A 14529-nucleotide genomic window follows, 5' to 3' on the forward strand; every position below is an offset into this window, starting at 1 on the left:
CATTTCAATAGATTACTTACGCTTTACATTAATTACATCACTGCATACATGAAATATACATAAACAATTTGTATGATTTACTTTGCTCATAATTTTTTCAGATAATATGTTCTATGTGCGAATTTGTTGAAGGTTGCACAACAGATATACACTCTGGTTGGCGCCCTCTCTTTGGTGCTCTTAGAGCTGTAAGACTTCCAAGTGCTACTTCATCGTTATCCTCTATTGATAGTGAGAGAGAAAGAGCACATCATTTGAGAGTGATTCTTGATGTATTTGAAGCATTTTTAGGCACAAACAATATACTTGTATTTGCTTATGCAGCTATAGATTGCCTTTTATGTCTCTTGAAACATGTGCAAAGCCCAGGTGAGGCAAATTTGCATATTATTGCCAATTTTACCTGTATTTAATATGCGCTTTTTTTTACATTTAAATTCAAACGAATCTACAGTATCTTTTGAAATAATAATTTAGGAGGATATGAAAAAGTCATAATTATTCACCTGCAAATTTGTGATCTCAAATTTATTTATCATGTCACATGCAATATTATCCCATTTTTCTGACATAATTTGTTTTTCTGTTCTTTTATGTAAAAATTTTGGCTGAAATTAATTAATTTACTTTAAATACTGTCTGAAAAATGGTAAAAAATAGATATTTAGATATTATTAATAAAACTCATTTTATTCTATGCATTGTTTCAGTAAAATTATCTTTCTAACATTCATTAGTAATCAAGGAAGAAGTCATTTTCCAGATATTATGCTGAAGTGAACTCAGAAAGAAAAGTCATCACGTCTCCGCTGGGACACAAACCCAAACCCTCTTGCATACCGGGCAAGCATGCTAACACCACTGGAGATGTGACCCTGCCTTCCTTATTTCACGCACTGTGGTGTGAGGCGCTGAAGTAGAGGCATTAGTAGCCTCTCTCAACTTCAGGAAATGGTCCCCGGGTGTCACGATTTAGAGAGAGAGATAGATGGCTTTTTCTCAGCCCAAGATATCAAGAAAACAGTTATTTTCCGGATATTATGCTGAGGTTAACTCGGAAAATAACTGTTTCCTTGATATCTCGGGCTGAAAAAAGCCATCTATCAGCCCCATTAGGGTTGTAATTTTTATGCACGCTACTTATTTAAATAGAGCTCCCTTGGATGCTTACATCATGCGGTAATCTCAATTTTCGATACAAATCCAAAAAAAATATCTATATATTTAAATATCAATGTAGAAATTTTCACAGAAATGATTGGTAGGTTTTTATTTTCTTTCCCAGCTGAAACTTCAGACACAACCTTAGAGAAAACTGAAGATGTGCAAGATACAATTCTATCTCCTGACATATGTTTAGCAGCTCTGAAATACCTGGAAAGATGTCACTCAATCTTAATTCTGATGCATAATATGCCAACCTGTCCAGTATTTAATTCTGCAAATAGGTAAAGTCAGGAAGTTTGCAAATGGTATCAAATTTATCTGATCAAATTCATTTTTTCAGCATTAGTTCATATTATTGGCATGGAGAACTTGTGTGTGTAGACTTCAAATTTAATCGTATCTGGTTCAGTCAATACAAAACGTTGGACTCACAATCTGGACGTTATGGGTTCAATTCCAGCTCATCACATCTGATGCAATTTTTTTACATTCCAACATGCACCAATTCATTAGAAGTTTCGCAGAGGAATATGGATGAGGTGCATGTGTGTTTTAGTAGTAGACCACAGATTTAATGTTTATTATAAGTAGCATGATTTGATGCAACTGAGAAATGTTTATTTTCCACATAAGGCAATACTTTTCCCTTCTGAATTTCTTCTGTATATTTGCCTCACTTATGAAACATATTGTGTAGTCACAGCAAAGTAGAAAACAATCAAATATTTTATTTAAACAAGCTTCTATTTTCCTCTCCAGGATAAGATTTTATACATTACGTCATACAGATTAGGAGGTTTGTTCAAAAGTATACTACTATAATTTTTTGGGCATGATCCAGTGAAGTTAGGAAGGTGTGGGTTGGTGCACATATATGTAATCGATGCTAGTGTGAATGTTTGAATTTTTATTTGCCTACAGATGCTGCCAGTGGCCGGCAGACTGTCAATGAATGAAGACATGTAAGTGAGCGGTGTTGCATTTTCATTTTTGACAAAATGGTAGGAAAAACTTGAACAATGCTGATGCATTGAATTTTATTTGATGCTTGGGGATTTCTGAGGGGGAAACAATCATCAATCTTCATCATTAATTAATGTGGTAGTGTTGTTCAAGTTTTTCCTGCCATTTTGTCAGAAACAAAAATGCAATGTTGCTCACTTACTTCCTCAGCCATTGCGGTATGCCTGTGACTGTCAGCTTTATAGGAAGGAAAAAAAATTCAAGCATGCGCACTAGGATTGCTTACATACATGCACCGAACCACCCCTCCCCTAACTGCATTGGATCATGCACAGGAAATTATGGTCAGATACTTTTCGAACAAACCTTGTATGCTATGAATTGCATGAAAATTCAAAACAAAAACTTTATATATATATATATGCAGTCAAATACTGTTATAACAAACTCCAAGAGACCGGAGAAATCAATTCATTATAACGAAATTTTGGTTTAAAGGAATGTCAGGTTTTTTGCATTGTTTTCATATAAACTTATCTGAGGGATTAGAAAAGTGTTCGTTAAAACAAGATTTTTGCTATAACGGTATTCGTTAAAACAAGATTCTACTGAATATGTTTTACACTTGTTGGAATTTCAATTTATATGAGAAACACAGAGTTTTTTCTTTAATATCAGGATTAAAGTGAACACTATTCCAAATGGAGTTGATCCTGTCATTTCTGGGCTGGATATTGTGTATTTCTGTCAGCAGAATAGCTCTACTGAGTCATTAAAAGTAGGAGAGTCAAAAGTTGAAGATGTTGATCAGGTACTATTTATAATTTGAAGTGTTTAGATATTATGACATTATGCATTAAAATATGATTAATTATGCTCCTCTGCAAGATATTTGGGGAAAAAAGATAATGTCAAGCGCGCTGCCATTAGGATTTGGTAATTAACTGCAGTGCTCTGTCTTATAAGCTCTCATGTGCAGAAAACGACTGTGGTGGTGATGATCAAAATGTGAATGATTCATTATTTTATTTTTTTGTGTAACTTTTTGGCGTTTTCGTTGAGATTTTCCCCCTTTTTTTCAGGCAAGTGACTTTTCAAAACCATCTGTCAGTTTAAACAGCTTTGATAAACATACAGGAATACTACATGTCTGGTTTTTATTGCTTGAGGGTCTATCTGCAGCCACTATTACATGTCATCCTAAGTACCAACCACATGCTATGGAAACCCTTTATGGGATGCTTCACAATCTCAAAGAAACTCCAGGTATGATTTCCAAAAATCTTAGAAGCTAAGATTGATTGTATGAAATGTAAAAAAAGTTTTTATAATAATAATAATATATTTATATTATATACTGTATTGCAAATTTTGCACATTGTTAAAAAAAATCTTTGCTATGAATTAGTTAAAAAAATTTATGGATTTTATGAAAATACATCACAAAATGAAAAGAACAATATTCAGGCATTGATAACATATCTTTCACCCTTTCCTATAGGGCCTGATTTTGGTATATATTGCATCAATTATCTGTTGCTGCCTATGCTCCAAAATTGGCTGAGGAGAGCAGCGAAGCAAGAAAAAAGCTCAAGCAGCTTTACTGCGAATTTTAAACAGTGTTGTGGACTTTCTACAGATTTAATAGTTGATTATATCCAGTTTATATCAGGTAAAATGAATTATGCTTATAATTCTTATGTTCCATTATTTCCTCCAAACATTTTTATGGTAGTTGTGTGAGCATAGTTAGGGCAAAACCTCTTACGAAATTGTATATTTAATCAAATAACAATAAATCGTAAATTGATCAAATATCAGTTGAAGCAGTGATATACTTTATTTAAACTGTTCGTAAATTACTCCTGAAGTGTAAATTTTGATTTAATTAACTGGGTTACCAAAATCATTATATTCATTGGATTCTTGAACATTGTTATCACTGAGATTTGAATTTCAATCTTGTGACATCTTAAGCTCTGATCAATGTTCCCTCCAAACTGTGCAGCTTCATACAACTGAAAATGTTTCAGAGCATACAGAGTATCTGGCACACAAAAGATATTCATTGCAGTTGAGAGAGTCTTGATAATCCGAGTCTCGAAAGTTTGATATTCCGTATAATCTGAGGTGAGGTGCTCAAGTCTTTTCAAACTTTCCCTCTTTCTGTTTTTTTGTCAAGAACGCTCTTTATTTTATTTTGTTTGATTCCTCCAACGAATGCAAGTATTTATAAGTGGATCTTGATCCCTTTGCTCAGGTCATCAGAAGAACCCCCACACATCAGAAATTTTCACGGGTTCCTCTACAGTAAATTGAAAGTGTAAAAAATAATATTAATATCAGGTTATGAGAACCCCTGTAAGCCTATAAAGGGACTATCAGTCTTGGAAGCCCTAATCTTCATGAACTAAGCCATTGAATCAAAAACAAAACAGGTAATATTAAGTAGGAATATGCATAAGTGTATAAGCCTCCCCTGATGAAAGTTTATCTCTATTGTTTGTCAGATAATCAAAGTTTTCTGTAATTTCGGGTGGTCTTGGTCCCATTCACCTGGGATTATCGAGACTCTACTGTAAATGGTATGCAGAAGCATGTCTTATTATTTCGCACAGATGTCCAACTGTTCTGCAGAGTAATAACAGGTCTGGAGAGGATAAAAAAACCTAAAGGGCTCTAATGTTGAGGCAGTAATGATGATGTATAAAAAATATCCACTGAACAGTCGATCAATTTGTTTCAGAATTCATAGTGTTGATCATGAATATATTTTTTTTAATTTTGATTATCTCATTATTGGAAATTCAGTTAGAAATTTTTTTTTATCTTGGAGAAAAGCTCTTCATGAAATACGCTTTTTTAAAATCTTAATTTTATCAAATGTAAATGATCTGCATTTATTTCATTTAGAAGAAAGGAATTTTTATGAAGCGCTATAGAATTCTAATGAATTTACTTTAAATTTTAATAATAGAGCATGGATTTGTTGCTGAATTAGTGTGCTATCATTTATTCTATTTATTTTTAATTACCTTTATTTAACAATTGACAATTTATATGACATGAATGTCGCTCTCCACTTGTTAATACAAGATATACAGAAGACTGGATGTTGTGAAGATATTTATTATTTGAGATGTTAATTTTTTAAGGAAGGAAAAAAAAACTCCCGGTAGAGGCAGAGAGTTTTTTCCTTCCTTAAAAAATTAACATCTCAAATAATAAATATCTTCACAACATCCAGTCTTCTGTATATCTTGTATGACAGTTTATAGTTTTTGAAAATAAATTTTACAGAGTCTTCAGACAATACTTTGTCAGATGTCCCTGGAGCAAGTCTTGCTTTACATCAATTATTTATTGTGCTTACGGAGTGTGTTGCACAGCCATCAGAAATAATTTCGAGACTGGGTTGTTCCTGTATAAGGTAAGACATTAATCGAGAAAGTTTACAAGTTGTTCTTCAATAAAATGTCATTATTATAGAATGACATAGTAAGTTGTTGTGAATATGTGTTGAATAAAAAAATTCTCGACTTCAACAATTTTTTATTTAGGAGATGTTTTTGCATTTTCAGGCATATCATTTTGAGTGCTGGTAAACATTTCACCTCTGAATTTTGGGACATTGCATGCACAAGCTTGCAGAGAGCATGCAATATCACATTGCAGAGTGTGAAGCAGCTCATGATATGTTTTCATGCTGATTCAGACAATTTTTATGGGGATTTTGGAGAAGTGAAGGTGGCTGCTAGAAAAGATTGCACTCCACAGGAGGCTGAGCGAATGAAACAGCTAGCACGTCAGGTCAGTTATTTTTCGTTTTTCGTATCACAAGTGCCGTTTGAAACAGCTATGTTGGGTTATTGGAATTGGAGTTGTAGTGACAAGAAAATAGTTATTCATCTTTATAAACATCAATCTTTTCCAGGTTTTTCTGTTAGATTGTCAAAGAACGTCCAAGCGTATGGAAAATGATGTTGCAGAAGATGACAAGCGTTCATTTGTATTTCTTCTTCACCCTCCACAAGGCCAAGAAGCAATTGATTATGAAAATGACATTGTTAGGTATTGTTATCCCTATTATTTTTATGTAATATTTATTATTTTAATATATTCATTCTAAAGCCCAAATTCAAATTAACATATAAGCAGGTATCCCTTGCTTAACACGGTTTCGCTTTATGCAATTTTGCAATAACATGATTTTTAAAAGTTAATTTTTGAAATTGTGACATGCAAAATTTGATCTGTAGTTTGATTTTAATCCTGAAAATAGGCTAGCGAATTAGAAATATGACATGATTGAAATAAAAAAATCCACTAGGATTTGTTGATGTAGATGAGTCATACCCTGTGTGGAAAAAACTCTCAAAATCAGTCTCACCAGATCTCACTAATGGACATCTTTTGGTAACACATGACAATACCATCAGAAGTTTAATCAAAATCTACCTCAATGAATCTAGTTTCATATTTATAAACTATATGATTCTATGAAAACAGAATTCTGTGTCTTCGCTTCTGAAGTTTTTATAAAGAGATGAAGAATGCTGCTTGTGTGTGTCAGCTGAATCCTGACTGCTTTCATTAAAAAGGCTATCAGCCTATCATATGAGGCTCTTCAAGAAAGAAAACATCCACACTCACTAGAATCAATATGCAGTAGCAAAGACAGAAGCAAGAAGTGTTAATCAAATTTATTCATATATCCTAAATTGACGCAATTTGTTTCTAAGTTTGGATAATTAATGCATTCAAAATTTTTTATTTTGCTGTTGTACAAGTTGGGTTTACTTTTTCTTATCCTTCTGAAGGAAATCCCCTATCCTATCTTACCCATGTTAAATTTAACTCACTTTATGCAATTTCGTTTTACGCAATTATTTTGTGGAATCAATTAATTGCATAAAGTTAGGGGACACCTGTACACTTTTGAAAAATCAACCTAAATACAGTAAAACCCCCTCTTTTGCGGACACTCACGGGACGAAAAATTTTGTCTGTAAAAGAGGGGTGACTGCATCTACGGGGGAGGGGGTGTAGTTCCTGTTAAAACTGTAAAATACAGTATTAACAATATTTGAAATCGTTCTTTGTTTGCAAATGAATGAAATTGTGACAATATAAGATGTATTTAAATCATGAAAGCACATGATTATTGCACAGATGCAAAATTAGAATTGCAAAGGAAATATTACACAAAGTTTATTTTTATATGCTGAATTTTTACAGCTTTTGATAAAACTGATCAATCGATGCTTGGTTGGTTTTGCTGAGTACTTCAACCCCTTCTAACATTTGCTGCATGCGGCCCACGGGCCAGATGTTGGCTTTACTCAATTGGGAAATTATTACCTTATATTCAAATAAAAATTTAAATAAATAAATATATATAGTTTATATAGAATTTGATGTGCTAGTTATATTTTTAATTCAAAATTTTGAAATAAATTTTGTTATGAATATTTTTCAGAGTCCCTTTCTGTAACCTTGTAGTGGGTCTCCTTTCACATCAAATTTTGCTTCAGACCTTGGCCACAATTTTGCTGCAAGGCACAAAGCATACTGTTGGAAGCATCACTACACTTTTATCATTTCTACCGGTCATGACAGAAACCAACGATTCTAACAATTGTGAGCTTCCAGGTACTTTCACTTTCATTGCTTTCTTTTAAATTTCAAGATACTTACTTATGTATGTACTCATGTATAAGCTGACACGTATATAAGCCGACCCCCCCCCCCCCCCACACTTCAGGACCACAAAAACTGCAATAAATTGAAAACCTGTGTATAAGCCTACCCCATAAAATTTGTGCATTTCAGAGAAAAAAGTTTTCATGCAAAATGAACAGCTTATGGAAATTTACAATAGAAAATGATTCAAAATTTTCCATCCATTTCTTCTGAGTCTCCAAGCTCATCGTAATCCATCAGATCATCATAGGGTGTGGCATCTTCGTTTTTATCTTCATCTGGGCTGTCATTGTCATTGTTTGCTTCAAAGAGGATATCATCTTCAGTTCTGTCCATCACATTGCTGATGTAGCACTTTTTGAAGGATCGGATGATAATTTCGGTGGAAACAGAATTCCACGCCTCATGTACCCATTGCCACACTAGGCCAATGGCAGGTTTCTTGAAGGCACCACTTTTTGTAGTTTATTTATCATCGGAACTCATCCATTCGATCCACAAATTCCTCAAATAGTCTTTGAAAGGCTTGTCAACACTCACATTTTGAGACTGTTCAATTGACGTTAGCCCACCTGATATTGAAGCCAATGATGTTTTTGATTTCTTTGCCCCGGTTTTGACATTATCGGTTCTATGGGGTTTGAACATACCAATAATGCCAGTTTCTCGAACACTGCTCTGAGCCTTTTGTTCCATATTTCCTGGATGCTCTTTTCCTGGGCTTTCACGATCATTCTTGGTGGGAACTTCATGTTCAGAGAATTTTTTTCTTTTGAAAATCTTATCTAGTGGGTGGCAATTTCTTTCCATCAGCCATGCACGATAGCATGAATGCAAATAGTGTTTTTTCATGCCCAGTTGTTCCAACAAAGATGGTTTTTTCAGAGTTCATCAACAGTTCTATTGCTTAGAAAAGCAAAAGTAACTGAGGTTTTGTCTATATTACCAATTTGTGACATTCAAATCCATATCTTTTTTGCAGTTCAGTTATGAACTTCTGGAAAGATTCAATTCTGCTTTCCAATTCTTCTGGTGCGATCTTTTGTGCGATCTTTGTTTGCTGGCGTAAGCACAGGTCGAAACGGTTCATGAACCAAGTGCATCAACCTGGGGATGCATAGAACTTTTCTGATTTTGTGTTTTTGAATTTAACACTCTCTGCTAGTTTTGATGCTTTCAGATGAATGGCTGTCCTTGTCACGATTGTACCTTTCAGTCTGAGGTGCAGCACAATTCATTCAATTCCTTTTTAAGTTCAGGGAACACCAATACTTTTCCTCGAAGATCCCTTTTTTGTCTTCAGCATCTCTGAAATTTTCTCTTTCATTTTCCTCCATTCTCTCACTTGTTTCTCATTGTCGTTATTTGTCCGAGCTGCAGCACAGTTATTGTTTTATTCTGCGAATTTGATAATTTTCAGTTTGAAAGATGCATCATATGCATATCTTTTTTTTCTTTCTCCATTTTTGATCGTTGATACTCCTTCTTACAACAATAGATCAATGGTTTTTCTGTGGGTGATCAAAACTTATACCGACCTGGGAAAAAAATGACCATGTGGATTTAATCTGGAAAGTACTAACACAACCACCATCTATAGCTACAAAAATCAAACGCCATCTATTGCTACTAATCATTAGCACCATCTATAGTTACAAAAATGACTACTGATTGTGGGGGGTCAATATTTTCTCATCAAAAACTGATCCGAGTATAAGCCAAATCCCACTTGAGAAACAAATTTTTCCACAAAAAAACTTGGCTTATACACAAATATATACGGTATATAGTCTAGTTCAAATATACTAGGTTTGCATCTTGATTTATATAGAATTTCCATCATCAAAATCAATAATTGGTGTCCTAAAAGGGAAGAGCTTAGGTAATTTTGCCCATTGCTCCATCAAGTAGTATAACACAAATCATGGGGTAATTTATATGTGAAGAAGTAACATAGGATTTCCAAGTGATACAGATGATTAATCAACAAAGTTTTCATGTACTAGTGCATCAAAAACACAAAGTTATATATTTTTTAATGGTTTTCATCTTGCAATTCCATGATTAATATTTTTGACACATATTTTTTAAAGCATATTTTTACAAAGCTATGTGATAGTGACAATTCTAGTTATTATCAAAGTTATCTTGATTTGCATAAATTAATATCTAATTGTAACATTTTGTACCAATACAGTGAAACATTTGCTAATAATTTGTATTTATGGTATTAATCACATTTTTTAGAAAATAAACTAGTGATTTTGTACACATAAGACATGATTTTTTTTTTTTCAGCCACTGAGAATAGGTTCTTTTTTTTTTTCTTTGTTTTGAAATCTAACAAGTGTAGGGGCAAGATTAAATCTTGGACATTTAATGTGAAATATTTATTTGATCTTGTTCCTTGCGCATTTAATGTCAAATTTTTATTTAATCTTGTTCCTTGGACATTTAATGTCAAATATTTATTTAATCTTGTTCCTTGGACATTAAATGTCCAAGATTCTGTTTTTGAATCACCCTAGCTATTTATAGTTAGCTCTATTGAGACTTCTGTTCAGCCAATAATCATTCTAATCCATTTATTGAAGCATTCAGTGATCTTAAAAGTATTTCATTATTAAAGGAAAATTTTTTAGTATTGTATTTAGTATTGTATTTTTTAGTATTGTATTGTATTTAGTGTATGAATTAAATCCTAATTACCATTTCTCTTTCTTTCTTTCTCATGCACGCAGACATTCGCTGCTGATCTGGATTTTTTTTCCCCTACCAGATTATTAAAGGAACATAATAATAATAATTTTCAAAGATCCAATGCACTCAAATATTCATCGCTGCCAAATTATTATTAAAGCATGTTTTTTTTGGGGGGCATACATACATTTTAATTAAGTTGTGTCTGGATCACGCATTTCTATCAGTAAACTAAAGTTAGGCTATGTTCATAGTATCATGTGAAATGATAGAGAATCTGTTTTCTCTGTGCGGGAGATTTGTTAAGCCCTGGTCCATTGAATCTGATGTTAGATTAGAAACTTATTTCTTTTTTTAATTAAATGTTTTGCTTTATTTTTAATAAAATAAAATGACTTTTAAGTATTGAAAAATTATATCTGTCCAAATTTTTAATTGGTTATTTTCTTTTTATTTTGACACACCAGAATAGTTCACGTCCATTTTGTCTTACATGGGTCTTTTACTTCTAAAATTTATAAATCATCTTCCTTCCAATATATTGTTTCATATTTCTTATAAATTTCTTTCATTATTTTGTTTGGCATGTAGTTGAAAAGCATATTTTCTTTCATTTGCAGGATTTCTTCCAAAGTTGACTGTCAAACAGTTACACATACTTTTCAATTGCCTTGAACAGTCTTATCAAACTGCCTGTGATTTTGACTCTAGACCGGGTTTGAAATTTCTGATTCAAAAAGTAGCTCAAATCGATGTCGCTGCAAATTTGTACAAACAGAGTGGAGTCAGTTGGAGCTCTAGAGCATTGACTTTGCTGGAAATTTGTCTTATGAAAAAAGAGATGGAAATGAGATATACTAATGAGCTTCTCAACCGAAGAATTACAGATTCTGCCGCTACTTCAGTTTCAGATATTGTTTCTCATGAGCGTCTAATCAAATTAGACTGTTTAGATGATTTTTATGTGACTTTTATGAAGAAGTTCAAAGATATTTGTGAACTGTATACTGAATGTGCTATGGATAAAGATGGTCTCCTTGCGACTGTTGATCGCATGTCAGATAAGCCCATATTTTTTCTTGTAGCTCCAGATTGCATCGAAGATATATCTATAGATGAAGTTAAAACCAATGATCATGAATATACAAAGGAAGGTCATGAAATATCACATTGTGATAGTTCGGATTCTGAGGATTTGAACTGCGATAATAGCTCTAAAGATACAGTTTACAGCTTAGCCACTGAGCAGACCATAAGCTCTCTCATAAATGAATACAAGAAGCGCAAAACAAAGCATTCTATGCCATCAGCATTCCATGAAAGACTCAGAAAAAGGTCAAGCAACCAGTCAAAGATATCGTCTTCTTCTGATGCTTCTGTGCCAGAAGAAATACTACTTCAGAGAAGAGCATCTATTACAAAGGTACTATGTTAGTGAATCATAGTCATGGTTATTAATCTTCTTTAGTAAATTAATTAATAATCTTCGTTATTTAGTTAGTTATTGATTTGTTAGTTATTAATCTTCGTTAGTCCCCAATTGAGAAAAATGAAATTCTGAGCTTTTGAAAAGTTGCAATTTTTTTATCTAGACCAGGGATGCACAATCTCTTGTCAGCGAGCCAATGGTGGCATTTTAGGGGGGGGGGGGAGGTTCCATCCAACCCACAAAAGTTGTTCCAGTAGAAAAATATCAATGCACACAACACGATGAATACCTAGGCTGACCATATTTCTTTCATAAAAATATGCCAACAAGGGATAATGCCAACAAAGTTGTCAAGGCAAGTAATGTTACCAATAACAGCCAAAAAAATTGTCAAAGGCTGTAAAAGTGCCATTTAAAGCTGAAAAAAATGTCAAAGGCAGTTAAAATTGTCAATCACAGACAAAAAAATTGTTCAAGGCAAGTAAAACTGCTAATTGCAGTCAAAAAAATTGTCAGCCACGATTGAAGTTGTGAACTACCACTAAGATTGCTAAAAAATCGCCAATCGCAAAAAGCTATCCCTTTTCATGTACAAGTTTCTGGCCCACTAATTGAAATGGCTGAGCACCTCTGATGTAGATGTAGATGTTGAATTTCTTTTGAATACTTCTTTTGGAAGAAAATACAATTTTGAATGCAAATCTTTAATCTTTATTATATGCATTAATTAATGACTGCCTTGTGAACAATGTTTAGTATATAACACTTTTTTAAGATAATACGTACCATTTTTATAGGATGGCGAAGCTCACGTGTTGGTTTACAAGCAGCTGGTTCAAGCTCTGATGGATCTTCATCTTGCTTTACCTGAGCAACAGTTTCAGTTGTTGTTACCATTATTTGTTCCTGGTGTTCAGTATCTGGTTGCATATGGAACTGATGCTGAATTGAAACTTGTCACTGCTGACTGGTTGCTGAGAGTGGCCACAAACTTAGGCTTTGGGGGAGCGTTGCGTGCCTCTCACTCCAATTCCAGTTAAAAAAATGATAATGTATATATTTTTGAGTGTGTTTCATGGCATTTTACTGCTGCTATAAACCTGAAATTCTCATTATATTTACTACAAAATTCTATGTATATGTTTAGAGTGATAAGAATATGTTCATGTCAAGATGAGATTGCCTAATACCCTATAACACACATCCACTATTATTTTACTGTTTTACGTTCACCTATCTATCTATTATTAAAATTTGTTAGATTGAGAAATGAAAGAGTAATTTCTTAATGAAATCATTTTATATACTTTTGAGTTTTAATTATACATAACAAATCCTAGGAATTGTAGAATTTTAATATATTTTAGTATTTATTCCCCACCCATATCATGTCGTGAACCTCACTAGATCTGTTCCCCCTCCCTTTTGTGCGAGTCCTCTAGACCAGGGTCTTCAACCTTTCAGACATCTGGGCCAAATCGAAACTTCATGGGAAACCTGCGGGTCACCATCTATCTCATACTGAGGTATTTGTAATGTAAGAAAAATCCAGATTTGAAAGACTTCTCATCTAATTTACTGTGGCATCTGAATAGACGGCTAACGAAACGGTGAGTTAAACAGGGACAAAATAATTGAAGGCTATTTTCTATATGAATTTATTATGAAATTATTTCCTTCACAAATTATAAATTTTTATTACTTCTGAATTAATTTTTCCATCAGTTCTGCAGAAGTTCCTGATTAATTACTTCTTTGAATCTGAAATCAATTTAAATGATTCTATAATTATTTAGTTTGGTAATTCTGTAATTATTTAGTTTGGTAATTTTGTAATTATTTAGTTTGGTAATTTTGTAATTATTTAGTTTGGTAATTTTGTAATTATTTAGTTTGGTAATTTTGTAATTATTTAGTTTGGTAATTTTGTAATTATTTAGTTTGGTAATTTTGTAATTATTTAGTTTGGTAATTTTGTAATTATTTAGTTTGGTAATTTTGTAATTATTTAGTTTGGTAATTTTGTAATTATTTAGTTTGGTAATTTTGTAATTATTTAGTTTGGTAATTTTGTAATTATTTAGTTTGGTAATTTTGTAATTATTTAGTTTGGTAATTTTGTAATTATTTAGTTTGGTAATTTTGTAATTATTTAGTTTGGTAATTTTGTAATTATTTAGTTTGGTAATTTTGTAATTATTTAGTTTGGTAATTTTGTAATTATTTAGTTTGGTAATTTTGTAATTATTTAGTTTGGTAATTTTGTAATTATTTAGTTTGGTAATTCTGAAATTATTTCCTTATCAATATTTTTAAATTATTTCCTTCTCAGTATTTTTAAATTATTTCCTTCTCAATATTTTTAAATTATTTCCTTCTTAGTATTTTTAAATTATTTCCTTCTCAATATTTTTAAATTATTTCCTTCTCAGTATTTTTAAATTATTTCTTTCAGTAAATCTTGAAATTATTTCTTCCAAAAAGTCTTGAAATTATTTCTTTCTTTAAACTTTTTTGAAATTATTTTTTTACAATAATTGGTAATTGTTTTTTACAATAATTGGTAA

At 32.4% G+C, this 14529-nt stretch overlaps 1 protein-coding gene across 1 annotated transcript in view; it reads left to right on the forward strand.

Annotated features, from left to right (window-relative positions):
- LOC149076413 (brefeldin A-inhibited guanine nucleotide-exchange protein 3) overlaps nucleotides 1-13699 on the forward strand; it is a 37504-nt gene extending 23805 nt beyond the window's left edge. Inside the window, exons 25-35 of the mRNA XM_089243969.1 lie at nucleotides 102-369; nucleotides 1286-1448; nucleotides 2809-2941; nucleotides 3213-3396; nucleotides 3632-3802; nucleotides 5431-5560; nucleotides 5712-5940; nucleotides 6065-6201; nucleotides 7610-7782; nucleotides 11154-11956; nucleotides 12760-13699. Of these exons, the coding sequence (XP_089100095.1) occupies nucleotides 102-369; nucleotides 1286-1448; nucleotides 2809-2941; nucleotides 3213-3396; nucleotides 3632-3802; nucleotides 5431-5560; nucleotides 5712-5940; nucleotides 6065-6201; nucleotides 7610-7782; nucleotides 11154-11956; nucleotides 12760-13002 (2634 nt within the window). The 3' untranslated portion in view covers nucleotides 13003-13699. The remainder of the gene's footprint in view (nucleotides 1-101; nucleotides 370-1285; nucleotides 1449-2808; nucleotides 2942-3212; nucleotides 3397-3631; nucleotides 3803-5430; nucleotides 5561-5711; nucleotides 5941-6064; nucleotides 6202-7609; nucleotides 7783-11153; nucleotides 11957-12759) is intronic.
- The last annotated feature ends 830 nt before the right edge of the window (nucleotides 13700-14529 follow it).

The sequence above is a fragment of the Pholcus phalangioides genome, unplaced genomic scaffold, assembly GCF_987345545.1.
Source record: "Pholcus phalangioides strain wild (caught in Gottingen) unplaced genomic scaffold, Ppha-v1.0 ptg000015l_1, whole genome shotgun sequence".
Taxonomy (NCBI): Eukaryota; Metazoa; Arthropoda; class Arachnida; order Araneae; family Pholcidae; genus Pholcus; species Pholcus phalangioides.